The 17580-nt window shown below is 48.2% G+C and overlaps 1 protein-coding gene across 1 annotated transcript; it reads right to left on the minus strand.

Annotated features, from left to right (window-relative positions):
- Positions 1 to 6265: 6265 nt before the first annotated feature.
- LOC311307211 (polyadenylate-binding protein 1-like) lies at positions 6266 to 15110 on the minus strand (the record flags this gene model as incomplete). Its single annotated transcript, XM_084436010.1, has 3 exons — positions 6266 to 6271; positions 8433 to 8927; positions 14565 to 15110. The coding sequence occupies 3 exons, from the start codon at positions 15108 to 15110 to the stop codon at positions 6266 to 6268; spliced, it is 1047 nt and encodes a 348-aa protein (XP_084292136.1).
- Positions 15111 to 17580: the final 2470 nt, after the last annotated feature.

Consider the following 17580-nt stretch of genomic DNA (forward strand, 5'->3'; position numbering starts at 1 on the left):
GGGAGACGACTGAAGGCCCCCGTGTCTGAGGAAGTATGAATTAACATACTGCTCTGGTACCGTCTAGTCAGCACTGTGTCGCCGTTAAGGGGTTGGCACTGTGTGGTACGTGGACGACAGTCCACACCTAAGCAGAGGGGCGTTAGAGACGACCTCTGTGAATAGGCAAGGCTGGTGAAAACGGTCAAAGTTCTAATATTCATAGCACAAGTGGAATTAGGATCCGACCGTCGGTTCTGAGCTGGGTGACTAACAATCACTACGGTGTCCGGGATCGCTATCGACTGGGTCACCGGCCGGTCGGGTCGCATATGGCAGTAAGACCTGAGATGGCCGCCGCGCTCGGCTCAATGTACAGTCAGGCCACTACAAGCCAAAAGCGAATGCGTTAGTAGGCGAGTAGTGCTTCTGTGATCGGTGGGCTTTGAAAAGAAGACACCGGGAAGCAGAAGGCTGAGCTCTCATTCCAGGGGAGCCTGGCTTGAGGCCTCGGACGGAACGGGGTCTAGCCCGGGATTGCGCCCTGAATGGGAGGTCCGAAAGACTTAAGCGTACTGGCCTGTTTCCCTACAGATAAGCGATCTGGGGTTCGTGAGATGCAACGCCAACGCCATGTCACCAACTCACTGTGAGCGACAGATAAGTATGAAACGGAGAAGAGACCATTTTGTCCGAAGCAGTGCCCAAATACTCTGTCCTCAAATGCAGAAGAGGGAGGGTTTAGATATACAAATTTTAGCTATACAAATGAAGCTTTGATGGAGTTTTTGAATTGTAAATGAAGCCAGTTCATTTTAGTGTCATTTTCTTTGACCCATCTCTATTTTTATCCTGACTTCAGGAAATTTTTGCTTTCACCCTTAGGGGGTGTTGTTTTGTTGAGACGAGAATATGGTTATTTTATTTTCATAAAATCGCAAGAGAACTTCTAGAGCCAAATCCAATTGCCTTGATCATGACTGAGGACTGGGCGTGTTGAAGTCATTCTAACACTGCCCTTGATGTCACTATAGGCTACTGCAGACTGGCTCTAAATGACACTTGAACAGTCACCCTGTTTAAGTTTTCCTGACAGAATAACAACATGTTTTCCCCAAAGCAGGAGCTTGCGCTTAACCATATTTCTGAGTATCTCCTACAGACTGCTGATAACCGTTCCTGACCAAAGAAGGGAACAGGGAGACCAGACCAGAGGACTCTCTTTTTTGCTCTTCTGTTTTGTCTCTGTTTGTCTCTCTCATCTGTGGATCCACAGATGGAGCACTTCATCAGCCTGTACTGGGGGAGCGGGAGCGCCGAGGTGAGCCCTCCGGCAGCACGACCCGGGCCGGGCCTACGTGGAGCAGTACAGGGATGGACCGGGTTCAGTTCAAGAGCCTGTACGTGCTGCTGGCGCCCTGGCTGTGTGGTGTCCCACCGCACCTTCACCCTGCTGAACCAGGACAGGAACTCCCTCCTCACCCTCCGAGAGCTCGCTGCAAAAGCTGCGGCTGTCTCTGCTTCCTCCCCTGTGCTTTCTATACTCTCTGTACCATCCACAGACCCTGACAAGATTCCTCCACTGTCCCTGGCAGACATTTCTGACCTACAAGCATCTGCTCCACCTGCGGAGAAAAAGAAATGAAGAGTGAGGACCGCCATTTCCTGAGGCTAAGGAGGGGTTCCTGCATCACATCTCTCCTGGGGGTTGGGTCCTGATCCGCGACCTGGGGCCGTCCCCACGAGAGAACTTCGACGCCGTTGCATCCCAAACCAAGGAGCAGATGAGCAGCCTGAGAACAGGCCAGAAAACATGGAAGAGAAGAGATGTAGCGGGGTGAACCTACCCGTCAGAGAGATGTAGCGGGGTGAACCTACCCGTCAAAGATGGAACAATCAGGACCATGGCATTCTGGCCTGTGTGGAATAGCTGTCAAAAGTAGCTGAGAGGACGGTCCATGCAGCCAAACCAGAGATCTCAAGGGCAAAGCGGTCACCGCCACACTGTCCTCTCCTCTGATGAGCAATCGGAGAGTGACCTTGACGGTCACCGCCACACTGTCCTCTCCTCTGATGAGCAATCGGAGACTGACCTTGCCGGTCACCTCCTTCTTGTGGTTGTGAAACAACATGGACAATCTCAACAGAAATGACTGCACCTCTGATCGCACACACTGGAACCTACATTAAACATTCAGAGACGCACACATGGAATCTATGTTCCATAGGACATCACATGCGATTATTCACAAGAGTGAATGAACTTTGAAATAATCTGGAAAATATCATATTTGTTTACAAGAGTTGCAATGGTTGAAACATGAGTTGATAAATAAGTTTGGGTTTTTCCTCTAAATTGACCAAGAGGTTTTTTGCCCCTTTTACACTGGTAACCATTTTATCTTTTTTTTGCCTTGTTAAATCAAGTTTTTTTGGTGAATGGTTGTCCACTCTTAGACTATAAATAGTATATAATCATGTCATCTTTTTTATCTTGTTTCCTGTCAAATTTCTGAAACAAGGGGTTTTGGTGCGTGATTTTGCACGTGGAAAGAAAATAATAAAAAAAAGAGAATTTTTTTTTCCACCTAGTGGAGATATTATTTCCTTTCCACATGTATAGCATAGCTGACTGTTTACACTGTGTTTGGATTTTATATTTTATTTTTGTGTACCTGTTTCAGGCACAAATGGGGGATTGTCCAGGAATTTACATCCAAACACCTTAAACCTTTGTCCTCAAGTCCCTTGCAAACCCTAGTTTCAATCTACCCCTTTGTAAATGTAAAACACCTCAACTCTCCCCCTTTGTAATTGTAAACTCCTCTGCCTCGCTCTTTTGTCCAAGTCAGAAAGGCCACACCTTGTCCTTCCTGCCCTGACTCAGACCTTTGTCTATATTCAAAGCCATATTCAAAGTGAGTTTCATCCCACATTCCTTTCTTTCACTGTGTGATATCCGTCCCCTCACGATGACGCATAGACAACTCAGCCAATCAATATCCTAGAAAGACTTACCTGTGTTTTGACTGAATATAAGCCAGGGCAGAAGTGACTGACTTCACTTCTCTGACAAACCACCTTTGTTTGCGTTGTTCAGGAAGTCCTTGCGCTCGTAATGTTTTCCACAATAAACCAGACTCAACCTTTTGAACGTATCTTGGTAAATCTTTGGACTAGACCAGTCTAAAATACTATCACAGTGCCGAAGGCGGAGAAGGTGTCATACAGGGCCTGGCTGTCGATGGACTTCTCCAAACCCTTCAGGAAGATGTTCCCAATTCCGTTGTCCCTCAGGGTGCGGTCGCGTTGAGACCACGTGATCCGGAGCTGTCGGCCCATGACTGTTTCATAGCTCAAGGTGTCAAGAGCGCGTTTGGCGTCAGCTGGCTGCTGGAAGTTGACATATGCGTATCTTGAGGAGCGCCTGGTGATCCTGTCTCTACAGACCCGGATAGAATGGAGTGTCCCCATGGGGCTAAATAAATCATACAGCATGGCCTCTGTCACGTCGGGGTGCAGATCCCCAATGTACAGGGAGGCCATGGAGAAGTTAGGAGCACTGGATTGCATTGCATACACCAACCACTTCAAAATGTCACTGACCACTGACAGAGAAAAATGTTACTATGAACTAGAATGTGGCTGTCATAGTATCATTGTGTTCAACTATGATGTCATATCATTGTGAGACAATCTGTTACAGTATGGCCAAACTTCTAATTCTAGAATTGCCATGACTGACTCAAGTCAAGGAAGAAGTATTAATTATTTATATAGTTAGGTTAATTAAGTTTCTTATTATGGCCTGTGCAAAAATAATAATAAAAATAACAAAACTAATATGACTAAGGCAACAAACTCATTTTGTCCTGATTCCCCTCCTTGAATAGAGTGTGTAATTCCGATTATATCAAATGCTATACTATACTAACGCTGGCTTACAGCCACGCACAAAAACACATAGACAAATGTAGGCTATATTGTTGAAAATATTTATTTCAGTACAACAAATGCAGTGTGTAGTTATGTAAAGGAATGTATGAGAAAAGCCTAGCACATTAAGATCAAGGTCCAGGTCAAATTACTTTAAAACCTGAGGTCATTCTTTTGCTAGTACGTTGTGCCAGCAAGTGTGCTTCATGTTCTGCTAGAGTGTTACCCAGGATGGTGGGATGTTTTCCAGAGTTCAAGACCTCTGTGTGGAGAGCTGTCCTTCTGGTTCCTGGTTGAAGGAAGGTTCTCAAGGGTTCTAGACTTCTGTGTAAAGAGCTGATCTTCTGGATCCTGGTTGAAAGTAGATTCTCCAGGGTTCTAGACTTCTGTGTGGAGAGCTGTTCTCCTGTCATCGTTCACATCCGTGCTACTCTCTGGTTGGGTCGTACATCAGCACCTCTAATCTCTCCAGCAGTAACATTGACCCTCTACTGACCTCACTGGACATGCTGAGGAGATCAATTAAAGGATAATGCTCGTTTTTGACAACCTGACAACCCTCTATAATATGATCTTTAGAAACGTCTTTCGAAACGAAATAGCTTCCTCGCACAGCGCGCAATCGTTGCTCCAGCACGCTGTGCGCATGCGTGCTGGAGCAAGTGAGGAAGCTATTTCGTTTCGAAAGACGTTTCTAAAGATCAAATTACAGAGGCATGTGAAAAACCACCACATGATTATGCTATATGTAAGCACAACTAGCGATTCATGAAGACAGATTGATGAAAACAACCGCTTCGCGGCAGGAAATAGATTTTTAGAAACTGCATTCTAAGTGCCCCGACCACCGACATTACATGGATATACTTGGCTCGCGCTGGATTTTAAATTTCTTCTACATGCCTCCGAACTACACCAAAGTGATCTCGGTGAGTCAAACGTCTTATAATATGTCGTAAATAAGGTCCAGGTTGTCAAAAACGAGCATTGTCCTTTAAAGCAGCGTTGACCTCTGAGAATCACTTCCACATTCCCCAGGTGTCCTGTTTCCTCTGTCAGACAGTGCAGACGTTTCCCAGCCTGTGAAAGGACTGGGAGACTCAGAAAACATTTGTTGAACAGCTCTGTACCAAAAGTTTGAGCCGACACCAGAGGCCGACACCTACATCAGGAGCCGTATGCTGAATGAAGCCATAATAAAAAGACATAGACCCGCGGTACATAACTGTTCACCAAATGTTTTACCACTATGAATGCCACCCAGTGTCTGAGCCACCCAGACCTTTCACAGGCTGGGACACATCTACACTGTCTGACAGGACGCCTGGACAACGTGGACGTGTTCCTCAGAGGTCAACACTGCTTTCAGTGGACTCTTCTACATGCCCAGTGGACAGTGGAGGGTCAATGTTACTGCTGGAGAGATTAGTGGTGCTGATGTACGACCCAACCAGAGAGTAGGACGGACGTGAATGATGCCAGGAGAACAGCTCTCCACACAGTAGTTTAGAACCCTGGAGAACCTACCTTCAAACAGGAACCAGAAGAAGAGCCCTTCACACAGAAGTCTAGAACCCTTGAGAACCTACTTTCAACCAGGAACCAGAAGGACAGCTCTCCACACAGAAGTCTGGAGCTCTGGAAAACATTCCACCAACTCGGGTAACATTCCAGCAGAACATGAAGCACACTTGGTAGCGCAGTGTACTAGCAAAATAATGACCTCAGGTTTTAAAGTAATTTGACTTGAACCTTGATCTAAATGTGCTATGTTAGAAATGTCTAGTGTCAAAGCTAACATGAGAATACAAATGTTTGTATGTGTGTGTGTGTGTATGTGTGCACGTGTATGTTGTTGTTCTGTGTGTGTGTGTGTGTGTGTGTGTGTGTCTGTGGGGAGGGGGGGGTGCTGTTGTTCTGTGTGTGTGTGTGTGTGTGTGTGTGTGTGTGTGTGTGTGTGTGTGTGTGTGTGTGTAGTTCTGTGTGTGTGTGTGTGTGTGTGTGTGTGTGTGTGTGTGTGTGTGTGTGTGTGCACTGTCCGCACAGGCAGGCGAATATCCAAAACTGGATCTGTCAAATCTGTCAAAACAGACAATAGTAAGATTTTCAGTGCATTATCCTCACTGACAGTGTAATTCAGCCCAGAACATATATATCAGATAGATAAATTGATAGATCGATAGACAGACAGACGGATAGATAGACAGATAGATAGATAGATAGATATATAGATAGATAGACTTTACCAGCTTTTTCTCGTTAATAAGGACGTTGATGTCCTTCAGACCTGAAATCACAATAGTGAAGCTCGAGCTCACTGATGCAGGGTTCAGCTGGACGTTAATGTCCGTCAGATCTGAAATCACAAAATTAATATTGTTTAACCTGCAAAATGGAGAGCATGAAAAAACAAATGGCTGTCCAGGCTGTTTTGACCTCACCCCATTCCTGTCTACGAGTAGTTCGTCCCGAGCCTTTCAGAGCACGGGTGGAGGAGCAGGAGTGTCGTGTCTGTCTCTCCGACCTCAGAGGCTTGTCCTCCTCCTTCAGCGCCAGGCCCATCGGTGGAGTTGAGGCAGCTGGGGCGACACTCTCCCTGAGGTGAGAGAGGCTCAGCTTGGCCTCCAGCTGCAGCGCTAGGTCGTTGACCTCCTCCTCGATTGTTAGGGAGGCCATCAGAGGTGGAGTGGGTTTACTGGCACCAATGGTGTGAAGCGTTGTGCTGGCAGGTCCACTGGCAGGAGGAGGGTTAGCCCCAGCCTGCTCCCTGACCAGAGGGTTAGCTCCAGCTTGCTCCCTGACAAGAGGGCGGCTCAACACAAGCTTGGTCTCCAGCTGAGGTGTCAAGTCGACTTCAGCCTCGAGTGTTGGAGAGGCCATCACAGGTGAAGCGGGCTTAAGGGCACTCACAGGAGCACGGATGTAGGAGCAGGAGTACCCTGTCTGTCCTTCCTCAGAGGCCTGCCCTCTGCCTCTAGTGCCAGGCCAATTGTTGCAGTGGATGTAGGGGCAACACAAGGCCAAAAACCTGTCTTCCCACTCTCCCTGAGGCGAGGGGGGCTCAGCTTGGCCTCCAGCTGAAGTGCCAAGTCGTTGACCACCTCCTCGAGTGTTGGAGAGGCCATCACAGGGGGAGCAAGCTTAAAGGCACTCACAGGAGCACGGATGTAGGAGCAGGAGTGCCCTGTCTCTCTGTCCTTCCTCAGAGGCCTGCCCTCTGCCTCTAGTGCCAGGCCAGTAGGTGGAGTTGGTGCAGGGGCAACACAAGGCCAAAATCCCATCTTCCCACTCTCCCTTGGGCGAGGGGGGCTCAGCTTGGCCTCCAGCTGCAGCGCTAGGTCGTTGACCTCATCCTCAATTGTTGTAGAGATCATCTGAGGTGGAGTTTTCTGTTTCAATGAAAAGAAAGTCACTGAAGCTAATCCAATAATTTATTTGCTCATTGCTCATGGTATGTAAGTAAATCATGAGCTTGAGGTTCTCCCTCTTAAGCTCAGCTATAGAAATTGAGTATGGATATTGAGAAATGACAAGATCCTGAGAACCTTTATAGTGGCCTGGCATTAAAGAGTTGTCTGGTCTCAATAGAGAGTGGGTCTAGGTCCAGGACTGTACAAAACCAGATAAAGTTGACTGACCATGCTTACATGGTATATGAAATATAAACCTTTAGGGGGGTTACTTACCTTTTGGTAACCCGACATGGTCCCGTGTGGGCTGGACCAAGGCTCCATGTTGTGTTCTTGAGGGGAAAATTGGACGGTTAATTTAAATTAACTGGGGGCACAGGCTTTACAAGGGCTTTAAGTGTGGGTCAGGCAATTGGCAGTGAACCAGACAATTAACAGTGAACAGTCAACCAGACCACTACACTGACCCAGCATCTGCTTCCGCTGCTGTGGTGGAGTGGCAGCCAGAATGGAGGTCGTCCGAGACCTCCATTCTCTCGCACGCTCCCGAATGCCCAGCGGGTAGACAGCAGGACGAGCAGGAGCTGTAGGAGCCGAGGTTGGACGAGGGCCCATGGTCTGGGCGGAGACACACTGGATGGACGTGTGAGGGATGGCAGCCATGGAGGATCCAGAGGGCTGTGCAGGGGGGTTACTTACCTTTTGGTAACCCGACATGGTCCCGTGTGGGCTGGACCAAGGCTCCATGTTGTGTTCTTGAGGGGAAAATTGGACGGTTAATTTAAATTAACTGGGGGCACAGGCTTTACAAGGGCTTTAAGTGTGGGTCAGGCAATTGGCAGTGAACCAGACAATTAACAGTGAACAGTCAACCAGACCACTACACTGACCCAGCATCTGCTTCCGCTGCTGTGGTGGAGTGGCAGCCAGAATGGAGGTCGTCCGAGACCTCCATTCTCTCGCACGCTCCCGAATGCCCAGCGGGTAGACAGCAGGACGAGCAGGAGCTGTAGGAGCCGAGGTTGGACGAGGGCCCATGGTCTGGGCGGAGACACACTGGATGGACGTGTGAGGGATGGCAGCCATGGAGGATCCAGAGGGCTGTGCAGGCAGTTTGATCTCCATGCTGGGCATGGCACGCCTGACGGCCATTCGCTGCCTGTATCTGTTGGTTAGATACACCCGTGGCTGTTTCTTGGGCCGGGCCAGGGCCACATACAGGGGCTTGGTGGCCAGGATGCGTCCGTTCAGCGCTGCAATGGCCCGGGAGGCCTCCTCAGGGGAGGACAGACACACAAACCCAAAGCCCTTGCTGCGGCCGCGCTCCATCACGACTTTGGCACTAATGATGGTACCAAAGGGAGAGAACTCCTTCCTCAGTCGCATCTCATCAATCTCTTCCTTCAAGTTCTTTATGTAGAGACTGATGCCGGTACACTGTTGGATTTGGTCGCCCAGCTCGGCCTCTCGTACATTTCTGGATTTGAAAGGGCCAGCAAACACCTTTTTACCGTTGAGGAGCATGCCATTGATCCTCTTGATGGCCCTCTCAGCGTCCTCCGGAGCCTCAAAGTGCACAAAGCCGTAGCCCTTGGAGCCGTTCTCGTCACTCTCCACTTTACAGGAGAGGATGGTGCCGAAGGCGGAGAAGGTGTCATACAGGGCCTGGCTGTCGATGGACTTCTCCAAACCCTTCAGGAAGATGTTCCCAATTCCGTTGTCCCTCAGGGTGCGGTCGCGTTGAGACCACGTGATCCGGAGCTGTCGGCCCATGACTGTTTCATAGCTCAAGGTGTCAAGAGCGCGTTTGGCGTCAGCTGGCTGCTGGAAGTTGACATATGCGTATCTTGAGGAGCGCCTGGTGATCCTGTCTCTACAGACCCGGATAGAATGGAGTGTCCCCATGGGGCTAAATAAATCATACAGCATGGCCTCTGTCACGTCGGGGTGCAGATCCCCAATGTACAGGGAGGCCATGGAGAAGTTAGGAGCACTGGATTGCATTGCATACACCAACCACTTCAAAATGTCACTGACCACTGACAGAGAAAAATGTAACTATGAACTAGAATGTGGCTGTCATAGTATCATTGTGTTCAACTATGATGTCATATCATTGTGAGACAATCTGTTACAGTATGGCCAAACTTCTAATTCTAGAATTGCCATGACTGACTCAAGTCAAGGAAGAAGTATTAATTATTTATATAGTTAGGTTAATTAAGTTTCTTATTATGGCCTGTGCAAAAAAAATAATAAAAATAACAAAATGAATATGACTAAGGCAACAAACTAATTTTGTCCTGATTCCCCTCCTTGAATAGAGTGTGTAATTCCGATTATATCAAATGCTATACTATACTAACGCTGGCTTACAGCCACGCACAAAAACACATAGACAAATGTAGGCTATATTGTTGAAAATATTTATTTCAGTACAACAAATGCAGTGTGTAGTTATGTAAAGGAATGTATGAGAAAAGCCTAGCACATTAAGATCAAGGTCCAGGTCAAATTACTTTAAAACCTGAGGTCATTCTTTTGCTAGTACGTTGTGCCAGCAAGTGTGCTTCATGTTCTGCTAGAGTGTTACCCAGGATGGTGGGATGTTTTCCAGAGTTCAAGACCTCTGTGTGGAGAGCTGTCCTTCTGGTTCCTGGTTGAAGGAAGGTTCTCAAGGGTTCTAGACTTCTGTGTAAAGAGCTGATCTTCTGGATCCTGGTTGAAAGTAGATTCTCCAGGGTTCTAGACTTCTGTGTGGAGAGCTGTTCTCCTGTCATCGTTCACATCCGTGCTACTCTCTGGTTGGGTCGTACATCAGCACCTCTAATCTCTCCAGCAGTAACATTGACCCTCTACTGACCTCACTGGACATGCTGAGGAGATCAATTAAAGGATAATGCTCGTTTTTGACAACCTGACAACCCTCTGTAATATGATCTTTAGAAACGTCTTTCGAAACGAAATAGCTTCCTCGCACAGCGCGCAATCGTTGCTCCAGCACGCTGTGCGCATGCGTGCTGGAGCAAGTGAGGAAGCTATTTCGTTTCGAAAGACGTTTCTAAAGATCAAATTACAGAGGCATGTGAAAAACCACCACATGATTATGCTATATGTAAGCACAACTAGCGATTCATGAAGACAGATTGATGAAAACAACCGCTTCGCGGCAGGAAATAGATTTTTAGAAACTGCATTCTAAGTGCCCCGACCACCGACATTACATGGATATACTTGGCTCGCGCTGGATTTTAAATTTCTTCTACATGCCTCCGAACTACACCAAAGTGATCTCGGTGAGTCAAACGTCTTATAATATGTCGTAAATAAGGTCCAGGTTGTCAAAAACGAGCATTGTCCTTTAAAGCAGCGTTGACCTCTGAGAATCACGTCCACATTCCCCAGGTGTCCTATTTCCTCTGTCAGACAGTGCAGACGTTTCCCAGCCTGTGAAAGGACTGGGAGACTCAGAAAACATTTGTTGAACAGCTCTGTACCAAAAGTTTGAGCCGACACCAGAGGCCGACACCTACATCAGGAGCCGTATGCTGAATGAAGCCATAATAAAAAGACATAGACCCGCGGTACATAACTGTTCACCAAATGTTTTACCACTATGAATGCCACCCAGTGTCTGAGCCACCCAGACCTTTCACAGGCTGGGACACATCTACACTGTCTGACAGGACGCCTGGACAACATGGACGTGTTCCTCAGAGGTCAACACTGCTTTCAGTGGACTCTTCTACATGCCCAGTGAACAGTGGAGGGTCAATGTTACTGCTGGAGAGATTAGTGGTGCTGATGTACGACCCAACCAGAGAGTAGGACGGACGTGAATGATGCCAGGAGAACAGCTCTCCACACAGTAGTTTAGAACCCTGGAGAACCTACCTTCAAACAGGAACCAGAAGAAGAGCCCTTCACACAGAAGTCTAGAACCCTTGAGAACCTACTTTCAACCAGGAACCAGAAGGAAAGCTCTCCACACAGAAGTCTGGAGCTCTGGAAAACATTCCACCAACTCGGGTAACATTCCAGCAGAACATGAAGCACACTTGGTAGCGCAGTGTACTAGCAAAATAATGACCTCAGGTTTTAAAGTAATTTGACTTGAACCTTGATCTAAATGTGCTATGTTAGAAATGTCTAGTGTCAAAGCTAACATGAGAATACAAATGTTTCTATGTGTGTGTGTGTATGTGTGCACGTGTATGTTGTTGTTCTGTGTGTGTGTGTGTGTGTGTGTGTGTGTGTGTGTGTCTGTGGGGGGGGGGGTGCAGTTGTTCTGTGTGTGTGTGTGTGTGTGTGTGTGTGTGTGTGTGTGTGTGTGTGTGTGTGTAGTTCTGTGTGTGTGTGTGTGTGTGTGTGTGTGTGTGTGTGTGTGTGTGTGTGTGTGCACTGTCCGCACAGGCAGGCGAATATCCAAAACTGGATCTGTCAAATCTGTCAAAACAGACAATAGTAAGATTTTCAGTGCATTATCCTCACTGACAGTGTAATTCAGCCCAGAACATATATATCAGATAGATAAATTGATAGATCGATAGACAGACAGACAGACAGATAGATAGACAGATAGATAGATAGATATATAGATAGATAGACTTTACCAGCTTTTTCTCGTTAATAAGGACGTTGATGTCCTTCAGACCTGAAATCACAATAGTGAAGCTCGAGCTCACTGATGCAGGGTTCAGCTGGACGTTAATGTCCGTCAGATCTGAAATCACAAAATTAATATTGTTTAACCTGCAAAATGGAGAGCATGAAAAAACAAATGGCTGTCCAGGCTGTTTTGACCTCACCCCATTCCTGTCTACGAGTAGGTCGTCCCGAGCCTTTCAGAGCACGGGTGGAGGAGCAGGAGTGTCGTGTCTGTTTCTCCGACCTCAGAGGCTTGTCCTCCTCCTTCAGCGCCAGGCCCATCGGTGGAGTGTAGGCAGCTGGGGCGACACTCTCCCTGAGGTGAGAGAGGCTCAGCTTGGCCTCCAGCTGCAGCGCTAGGTCGTTGACCTCCTCCTCGATTGTTAGGGAGGCCATCAGAGGTGGAGTGGGTTTACTGGCACCAATGGTGTGAAGCGTTGTGCTGGCAGGTCCACTGGCAGGAGGAGGGTTAGCCCCAGCCTGCTCCCTGACCAGAGGGTTAGCTCCAGCTTGCTCCCTGACAAGAGGGCGGCTCAACACAAGCTTGGTCTCCAGCTGAGGTGTCAAGTCGACTTCAGCCTCGAGTGTTGGAGAGGCCATCACAGGTGAAGCGGGCTTAAGGGCACTCACAGGAGCACGGATGTAGGAGCAGGAGTACCCTGTCTGTCTGTCCTTCCTCAGAGGCCTGCCCTCTGCCTCTAGTGCCAGGCCAATTGTTGCAGTGGATGTAGGGGCAACACAAGGCCAAAAACCTGTCTTCCCACTCTCCCTGAGGCGAGGGGGGCTCAGCTTGGCCTCCAGCTGAAGTGTCAAGTCGTTGACCACCTCCTCGAGTGTTGGAGAGGCCATCACAGGGGGAGCAAGCTTAAAGGCACTCACAGGAGAACGGATGTAAGAGCAGGAGTGCCCTGTCTCTCTGTCCTTCCTCAGAGGCCTGCCCTCTGCCTCTAGTGCCAGGCCAGTAGGTGGAGTTGGTGCAGGGGCAACACAAGGCCAAAATCCCATCTTCCCACTCTCCCTTGGGCGAGGGGGGCTCAGCTTGGCCTCCAGCTGCAGCGCTAGGTCGTTGACCTCATCCTCAATTGTTGTAGAGATCATCTGAGGTGGAGTTTTCTGTTTCAATGAAAAGAAAGTCACTGAAGCTAATCCAATAATTTATTTGCTCATTGCTCATGGTATGTAAGTAAATCATGAGCTTGAGGTTCTCCCTCTTAAGCTCAGCTATAGAAATTGAGTATGGATATTGAGAAATGACAAGATCCTGAGAACCTTTATAGTGGCCTGGCATTAAAGAGTTGTCTGGTCTCAATAGAGAGTGGGTCTAGGTCCAGGACTGTACAAAACCAGATAAAGTTGACTGACCATGCTTACATGGTATATGAAATATAAACCTTTAGGGGGGTTACTTACCTTTTGGTAACCCGACATGGTCCCGTGTGGGCTGGACCAAGGCTCCATGTTTTGTTCTTGAGGGGAAAATTGGACGGTTAATTTAAATTAACTGGGGGCACAGGCTTTACAAGGGCTTTAAGTGTGGGTCAGGCAATTGGCAGTGAACCAGACAATTAACAGTGAACAGTCAACCAGACCACTACACTGACCCAGCATCTGCTTCCGCTGCTGTGGTGGAGTGGCAGCCAGAATGGAGGTCGTCCGAGACCTCCATTCTCTCGCACGCTCCCGAATGCCCAGCGGGTAGACAGCAGGACGAGCAGGAGCTGTAGGAGCCGAGGTTGGACGAGGGCCCATGGTCTGGGCGGAGACACACTGGATGGACGTGTGAGGGATGGCAGCCATGGAGGATCCAGAGGGCTGTGCAGGGGGGTTACTTACCTTTTGGTAACCCGACATGGTCCCGTGTGGGCTGGACCAAGGCTCCATGTTGTGTTCTTGAGGGGAAAATTGGACGGTTAATTTAAATTAACTGGGGGCACAGGCTTTACAAGGGCTTTAAGTGTGGGTCAGGCAATTGGCAGTGAACCAGACAATTAACAGTGAACAGTCAACCAGACCACTACACTGACCCAGCATCTGCTTCCGCTGCTGTGGTGGAGTGGCAGCCAGAATGGAGGTCGTCCGAGACCTCCATTCTCTCGCACGCTCCCGAATGCCCAGCGGGTAGACAGCAGGACGAGCAGGAGCTGTAGGAGCCGAGGTTGGACGAGGGCCCATGGTCTGGGCGGAGACACACTGGATGGACGTGTGAGGGATGGCAGCCATGGAGGATCCAGAGGGCTGTGCAGGCAGTTTGATCTCCATGCTGGGCATGGCACGCCTGACGGCCATTCGCTGCCTGTATCTGTTGGTTAGATACACCCGTGGCTGTTTCTTGGGCCGGGCCAGGGCCACATACAGGGGCTTGGTGGCCAGGATGCGTCCGTTCAGCGCTGCAATGGCCCGGGAGGCCTCCTCAGGGGAGGACAGACACACAAACCCAAAGCCCTTGCTGCGGCCGCGCTCCATCACGACTTTGGCACTAATGATGGTACCAAAGGGAGAGAACTCCTTCCTCAGTCGCATCTCATCAATCTCTTCCTTCAAGTTCTTTATGTAGAGACTGATGCCGGTACACTGTTGGATTTGGTCGCCCAGCTCGGCCTCTCGTACATTTCTGGATTTGAAAGGGCCAGCAAACACCTTTTTACCGTTGAGGAGCATGCCATTGATCCTCTTGATGGCCCTCTCAGCGTCCTCCGGAGCCTCAAAGTGCACAAAGCCGTAGCCCTTGGAGCCGTTCTCGTCACTCTCCACTTTACAGGAGAGGATGGTGCCGAAGGCGGAGAAGGTGTCATACAGGGCCTGGCTGTCGATGGACTTCTCCAAACCCTTCAGGAAGATGTTCCCAATTCCGTTGTCCCTCAGGGTGCGGTCGCGTTGAGACCACGTGATCCGGAGCTGTCGGCCCATGACTGTTTCATAGCTCAAGGTGTCAAGAGCGCGTTTGGCGTCAGCTGGCTGCTGGAAGTTGACATATGCGTATCTTGAGGAGCGCCTGGTGATCCTGTCTCTACAGACCCGGATAGAATGGAGTGTCCCCATGGGGCTAAATAAATCATACAGCATGGCCTCTGTCACGTCGGGGTGCAGATCCCCAATGTACAGGGAGGCCATGGAGAAGTTAGGAGCACTGGATTGCATTGCATACACCAACCACTTCAAAATGTCACTGACCACTGACAGAGAAAAATGTTACTATGAACTAGAATGTGGCTGTCATAGTATCATTGTGTTCAACTATGATGTCATATCATTGTGAGACAATCTGTTACAGTATGGCCAAACTTCTAATTCTAGAATTGCCATGACTGACTCAAGTCAAGGAAGAAGTATTAATTATTTATATAGTTAGGTTAATTAAGTTTCTTATTATGGCCTGTGCAAAAAAAAATAAAAAAAATAACAAAATTAATATGACTAAGGCAACAAACTAATTTTGTCCTGATTCCCCTCCTTGAATAGAGTGTGTAATTCCGATTATATCAAATGCTATACTATACTAACGCTGGCTTACAGCCACGCACAAAAACACATAGACAAATGTAGGCTATATTGTTGAAAATATTTATTTCAGTACAACAAATGCAGTGTGTAGTTATGTAAAGGAATGTATGAGAAAAGCCTAGCACATTAAGATCAAGGTCCAGGTCAAATTACTTTAAAACCTGAGGTCATTCTTTTGCTAGTACGTTGTGCCAGCAAGTGTGCTTCATGTTCTGCTAGAGTGTTACCCAGGATGGTGGGATGTTTTCCAGAGTTCAAGACCTCTGTGTGGAGAGCTGTCCTTCTGGTTCCTGGTTGAAGGAAGGTTCTCAAGGGTTCTAGACTTCTGTGTAAAGAGCTGATCTTCTGGATCCTGGTTGAAAGTAGATTCTCCAGGGTTCTAGACTTCTGTGTGGAGAGCTGTTCTCCTGTCATCGTTCACATCCGTGCTACTCTCTGGTTGGGTCGTACATCAGCACCTCTAATCTCTCCAGCAGTAACATTGACCCTCTACTGACCTCACTGGACATGCTGAGGAGATCAATTAAAGGATAATGCTCGTTTTTGACAACCTGACAACCCTCTGTAATATGATCTTTAGAAACGTCTTTCGAAACGAAATAGCTTCCTCGCACAGCGCGCAATCGTTGCTCCAGCACGCTGTGCGCATGCGTGCTGGAGCAAGTGAGGAAGCTATTTCGTTTCGAAAGACGTTTCTAAAGATCAAATTACAGAGGCATGTGAAAAACCACCACATGATTATGCTATATGTAAGCACAACTAGCGATTCATGAAGACAGATTGATGAAAACAACCGCTTCGCGGCAGGAAATAGATTTTTAGAAACTGCATTCTAAGTGCCCCGACCACCGACATTACATGGATATACTTGGCTCGCGCTGGATTTTAAATTTCTTCTACATGCCTCCGAACTACACCAAAGTGATCTCGGTGAGTCAAACGTCTTATAATATGTCGTAAATAAGGTCCAGGTTGTCAAAAACGAGCATTGTCCTTTAAAGCAGCGTTGACCTTTGAGAATCACGTCCACATTCCCCAGGTGTCCTGTTTCCTCTGTCAGACAGTGCAGACGTTTCCCAGCCTGTGAAAGGACTGGGAGACTCAGAAAACATTTGTTGAACAGCTCTGTACCAAAAGTTTGAGCCGACACCAGAGGCCGACACCTACATCAGGAGCCGTATGCTGAATGAAGCCATAATAAAAAGACATAGACCCGCGGTACATAACTGTTCACCAAATGTTTTACCACTATGAATGCCACCCAGTGTCTGAGCCACCCAGACCTTTCACAGGCTGGGACACATCTACACTGTCTGACAGGACGCCTGGACAACGTGGACGTGTTCCTCAGAGGTCAACACTGCTTTCAGTGGACTCTTCTACATGCCCAGTGGACAGTGGAGGGTCAATGTTACTGCTGGAGAGATTAGTGGTGCTGATGTACGACCCAACCAGAGAGTAGGACGGACGTGAATGATGCCAGGAGAACAGCTCTCCACACAGTAGTTTAGAACCCTGGAGAACCTACCTTCAAACAGGAACCAGAAGAAGAGCCCTTCACACAGAAGTCTAGAACCCTTGAGAACCTACTTTCAACCAGGAACCAGAAGGACAGCTCTCCACACAGAAGTCTGGAGCTCTGGAAAACATTCCACCAACTCGGGTAACATTCCAGCAGAACATGAAGCACACTTGGTAGCGCAGTGTACTAGCAAAATAATGACCTCAGGTTTTAAAGTAATTTGACTTGAACCTTGATCTAAATGTGCTATGTTAGAAATGTCTAGTGTCAAAGCTAACATGAGAATACAAATGTTTGTATGTGTGTGTGTGTATGTGTGCACGTGTATGTTGTTGTTCTGTGTGTGTGTGTGTGTGTGTGTGTGTGTGTCTGTGGGGGGGGGGGGGTGCAGTTGTTCTGTGTGTGTGTGTGTGTGTGTATGTGTGTGTGTGTGTGTGTGTGTGTGTGTGTAGTTCTGTGTGTGTGTGTGTGTGTGTGTGTGTGTGTGTGTGTGTGTGTGTGTGTGTGTGTGTGCACTGTCCGCACAGGCAGGCGAATATCCAAAACTGGATCTGTCAAATCTGTCAAAACAGACAATAGTAAGAT

This window comes from Borostomias antarcticus (assembly GCF_949987555.1).
Source record: "Borostomias antarcticus genome assembly, chromosome: 3".
NCBI lineage: Eukaryota > Metazoa > Chordata > Actinopteri > Stomiiformes > Stomiidae > Borostomias > Borostomias antarcticus.